The 5306-nt window shown below is 38.4% G+C and overlaps 1 protein-coding gene across 3 annotated transcripts in view; it reads left to right on the forward strand.

Moving 5' to 3' along the window:
• Window positions 1–5306, forward strand: part of GPLD1 (glycosylphosphatidylinositol specific phospholipase D1) — a 62196-nt gene that overhangs the window by 51150 nt on the left and 5740 nt on the right. For 2 of the 3 annotated variants that reach the window (XM_074205916.1, XM_074205919.1), the window contains 2 exons: window positions 560–586; window positions 1172–1222. In XM_074205916.1, coding sequence (XP_074062017.1) covers window positions 560–586; window positions 1172–1222 — 78 coding nt within the window. Of the gene's footprint in view, window positions 1–559; window positions 587–1171; window positions 1238–5306 lie in introns of all 3 variants that reach the window. The other variant, XM_074205918.1, reaches the window with a different exon arrangement.

A 5306-nucleotide genomic window follows, 5' to 3' on the forward strand; every position in this document is an offset into this window, starting at 1 on the left:
GGCACTTTACTACCCAAAGAAACCTTTAATAAACACCCATAACATCTATGGTGGTATTTGCAGCAGATTGACCTGGGGAATGGGGGGTGGAGGAGAATTGTATCATAAAGTGTCTTAGAATTTCAATCACAACTTTGACAAGATCCAGTGGTCAAAGGCAAGAGATTGACAACTTTGAAAATCAAACTCATAAAGATCCTTTACCTCCTAGTTTTAGAATCATTAGATTTAGAGCTGATAGGGATTTCAGAGTCCAAAAAATTCCCTCATTTTACAGATGAGAAGACAGTCTCAGAAAGATGAAGTGATTTGCCCTGTCACAGAGGTAATAAGCGGTAGGCACAGGATTTGAACTCAAGTCATCAGTCTTGGATTCTATTACTTTTCCCTAGAATCTAGTATATTCCCTTCTTTAGGATGAGTTCTTTGTCTTCCATTTTCTGGGTCATCACACACACTTTGTTCTTTTGAATATATCTATGGGTAGCATAATGACTAATATTCTTTTTCTCTTTCTCTCTCCCTCTTTCTACCCCCAACCCATTTTTTTTTCTTTCAGGCTCAGCATGTACTGATTTCTCTTGAAGTGAGTATCACTTTTCTTTTCTTTTTTTTTTTTTTTGTGGGGCAGTGGGGTTAAGTGACTTGCCCCACAAGTATTTTTTTTTTTTTGGCAAGGCAGTGGGGTTAAATGACTTGCCCAAAATAACATAGCTAGGTAATTATGAAGTGTCTGAGGCTGGATTTGAAATCAGGTCCTCCTGACTCCAGGGCGGATACTCTATCCACCTAGCTGCCCCAACAGGTATATCTAAAATATTTTATTTGTTTTTCAATCATTTTTGTAAGGTTTTGAACTTAACATTTTTTCCCCATTCTCCCCTCCCAAGTATCTCTCCCTCTCTCTCTTTTTTTAGGTTTTTGCAAGGCAATGGGGTTAAGTGGCTTGCCCAAGGCCACACAGCTAGGTAATTATGAAGTGTCTGAGGCCGGATTTGAACTCAGGTACTCCTGACTCCAGGGCCAGTGCTCTATTCACTGTGCCACCTAGCCACCCCATCTTAACACATTTTTGAGAAGGAAACTGAAAGCTTGCTTTTTTCCTACCTTAATTTGGTGTAACATGACAAGTTTTTAAAAAGATCATTAACAGACAAAATATGTTTTATAGGAAAGTTCAAGATTTGGGAGCTCTGTGGTCACAGTGAAGTCAAAGACAAAGGTGGGGACAACAAATGTATGTATTAAGAATCTGCTTTTTTCTTTAATACTAATTCTTTGTGGAAGGGAAGGGAGTAATGGAGTTATATGACTTGCCCAAAGTCACACAGCTAGTAAGTTTCAAGTATCTGAAGGCAGATTTGAACTCAGGTTCTCCTGACTCCAGGGCCAGTGCTCTGATTTAATCTATCTCTATTTTCAGTGGTCTTAAATTCTAATATATGACATCAAACTTTCACTAAAGCAAATATTTATTATGTGATCTGATATTTTGTCCTTCATTCTTATTTTTTTTTTTTTAGATTTTTCAAGGCAATGGGGTTAAGTGGCTTGCCCAAGGCCACACAGCTAGGTAATTATTAAGTGTCTGAGGCCGGATTTGAACCCAGGTACTCCTGACTCCAGGGCTGGTGCTTTATCCACTGCACCATCTAGCCGCCCCCTTAAATCTATTTAGTTATTCATTCATTTATTTATTTATTTGTTTGCTTATTTATTTATTTATTTGTTTGTTTGTTTTTAGGTTTTTGCAAGGCAAACGGGGTTAAGTGGCTTGCCCAAGGCCACACAGCTAGGTCATTTATTAAGTGTCTGAGACCAGATTTGAACCCAGGCACTCCTGACTCCAGGGCTGGTGCTTTATCCACTACGCCACTACGCCACCCCTGTCCTTCATTCTTGAAGAAGATCATGACATAAGGGAAGTGATGCCATGAACATGAATTAGACTTAAAGTGAGAGGATGCTGTGCTCAGTCAATCTCTTTCTTCAGAGCCATCTGGTCCAGTGGCTAGATAAGAATCAGGATGATAGGGGATGGCCCTGGATGTGGGGCAATCAGGGTTAAGTGACTTGCCCAAGGTCACACAGCTGTAGTAAGTGTCTGAGGTAAGATTTGAACTTGGGTCTTCCTGACTTCAAGGTCAGCACTCTACCCACTGTATTGTCTAGCTGCTACTTCTGTATATCTTGACAGGGCTTATTTTTGGCAAATAATGCAACACCCTTCATTATATGGAAAGGGAAAATTGAGACCCAGAGAGAGCAAATGATTTACCCGAAGTCATAAGGTAGTATTATTGGCAAGATTTGAACTCAGGTTCTCTGACCCCAGAACCTGTTTTTTTTCCTACATTACACTTGCAGGCCAGAATTTCTTGGAACTAACTGGAAAGTGTGCTGGCAGTTCTGTTTTAGAAGCACAGGACACATCAGGGACCATTTTGCACCTAAAATTTTCTGCCTAAGAATGCTTAAGTCCACATTTTGACATTTTTGGTACAGTAGGCATAGAAACAGGTCATCCAGGACCAGTGAAATCCTGTGGTTGGCTGAGTTCTAAGTTCAAGGAGGTGAGCCTAGGTTGCCCTCTACTGGCTGGTGTATACTGCAGGTTCTTCAATCTGAACGTGCTATATGAAAAGCTGACCCATAGGAGCACTGGGAGGGATTATAGAGGAGATTTTACAGATGAAGAAACTGGGAAACCAAATGATTTGTCCAAAGTCACATTGATAGGAAGTAGCAGAGCTAAGAGTGTTCTACTTCATGAGAGATTCTTACAAAAGGTTAAATTAAAATGATTAATTGTACAAAAGGATTCTATAATTTATAAAGATTTTTACCTTAGGAATTCTTGAAATAGCCAATTCCTCTTATGTATTTAAGATTTGGTTCAGTTTTACCACACTCTGACAGAGATAGATGTTTCTAGGAACACATTTGTTATATAAGATGACACTTAAAAACAAATTCTCTATTATTTTCAGTATTTGAGAAGAGTCACATAGTTGGTAAGTTTTAGACATCTGAACACAGCTCTGTTTCAAGCCCAGAACTTTTCTCACTATATAAACTAGTAGGTGACAGAGTGGGCAAGAGTGTTGAACTTGGAGAAAGGATCAAATTTGATCCCAGATACTGTGTAACTATATGAGCTGGGTGAATCACTTCATTTGCCTGCCTCAGTTTCCTCCCTCCCTGTGCTATTGTGAGGGTAAAACGTGGTATTTGTAAAGTGCTTTGCAAATTAAAGCATTATGTAAATACCAACTACTATCACTACCACTACTACAACTCTATTACTACCACTACCACCACCACTATTATTATTATTATTACTACTATACTACCATCACCACCACCACCACCACCATTACTGCTAGTTACTATCACTGAAGCTATTATTACTACCACCACCATCACTACTACTATAATACCATCACCACCATCATTACTACTATTACTACTACTACTATCACCACCATTATTACTAGTTACTATTACTACAACTATTATTACTGCCACCACCACTACTACTACTCTGTTGCTGCTGCTATAACATTCATTTTTAAAAAAATAGAGGCCCTACTATGTGCACAGAAATGCCTTAGGAGGTTCCTTTCAACTTTGAAGTTCTATGATTCTGTGCTAAAGGAAATACTAAAGGTGTGTACACACTCTTATAGGAATTTAGTTGTTTAATAAGATCAGAACAAAGTATAATATAGTGGAAAGGACACTATACTTTGAGTCCAAAGACCTGGGTTTGGATCCAAGCTCTCTGATTTTGGGCAAATCACATTACTTCCCTGTGCTTCAGTTTCCCTAGCTATAAAATTAGAGGTTGGGACTAGATAATCTTTATGATCCCATCTAGCTCTAGAATTCTTTTAATTAGTGTAATTCTTACTAGCTTCATGACCCTGGGCAAATCACTTAACCCTATTTGCTTCAGTTTCCTCATTTATAAAATAAGCTGGAGAAGGAGATGGCAAACTACTCCAGTATTTTGCCAAGAAAATTCTAAATGATGTCATGAGTCGGACAGAACTGAAATGACAGAACAGCTATAAAAAAGTTTAGGAATAATCTAGGACTAGGAGCCAAAATAATGGGGTTGGGACATCTAGTCAAAGAGTTGGAGTAGTTGGGGAAGATGGTTGAATGAGATGGATCTTGAGTTAGTCCTTGAAAGATCAGAATTTGAAGCTGGGAGCAGATAGGCAAAAGATAATAAAGGCAAAGGAATTCATGGGAACAGGAATTTAAAATGTATTGGGTATGTTTGCATGACAAGGCCAGAGCTAAATGGGAAGCTCTCTGCCAATGTCCTTGCAAGGACAAAGTATTTAAGCACCCAAGCTAATGTGTCTGCAACTTTTGCAGCATTTATATAGAGATAAGCCCCACTTATTCATCTCCCAAACAACTTCAATCCTAGAAAATAGCCAGGTTGCAATGAAGACTAGCAGGTTGCACTCCAGGCTGTTTGCTTTGGCTAGGAACATAGGATCATAGATTTAGAGCTGGAAGGGACCTCAGAGGTCTAATTGAATCTAATCCCCTTATTTTAAAGATAAGGGACTTAGGTTAAATGATTTGCCCAAGGTTACACTGCTTACAAGTGACAGAGCCAGGATGCAAATCTGACCTCATAATCAGCACACTGCATTTTTTACACTGCCTTGAAGGAACTATATAAAAAGCATATTTCACTGAAAAACCAATGGTGTTTGATTTAAGATTTCCTAGAAGATTAGGATTCTTTTACTCCCACTTAGTGAATGCCACTATTCCTTATGCTAGAGATGGGAAAATAACTCTTCTTGTTATTCTTGAGTGGTTTCAATCATGTCTAACTGTACCCCCATTTGGCCTGCATATGACTTTTCATTGTTTCAGTAGTTTTTATTTACTACTACTACTGAAGATATTCAAAGGAATGATTATGCATTCTGAAGGCATTCCAAATATTATCCTTTATTAAAGAAAATCAAACAAAAACACAAAACCCAAGCATAATTATTTATAGGTTGCTTTGTTAAATCAATCCCTTATGAAAACCAGCTATAAGGCTTCTGGGTTGTGAAGGACACATATTAAGAATTGTCTTTACTGTTGATGCCATTGCCCTCTAATTCTTTCTTCTCATTTCATTATGGTCTTGGAAAGGAATCAGCAACTTCTCAGTAGTGTCTCAGACTCTTTTAGGGTGTATGTATCTGTGAGCATTTGGAATTGTGCCATGGCTAGGAAAAGCCTAGCCATAGCTATTATGACTGTTCTATTTTGTATCCTCACAG

This window comes from Macrotis lagotis, chromosome X (genome assembly GCF_037893015.1).
Source record: "Macrotis lagotis isolate mMagLag1 chromosome X, bilby.v1.9.chrom.fasta, whole genome shotgun sequence".
Classification (NCBI taxonomy): Eukaryota; Metazoa; Chordata; class Mammalia; order Peramelemorphia; family Peramelidae; genus Macrotis; species Macrotis lagotis.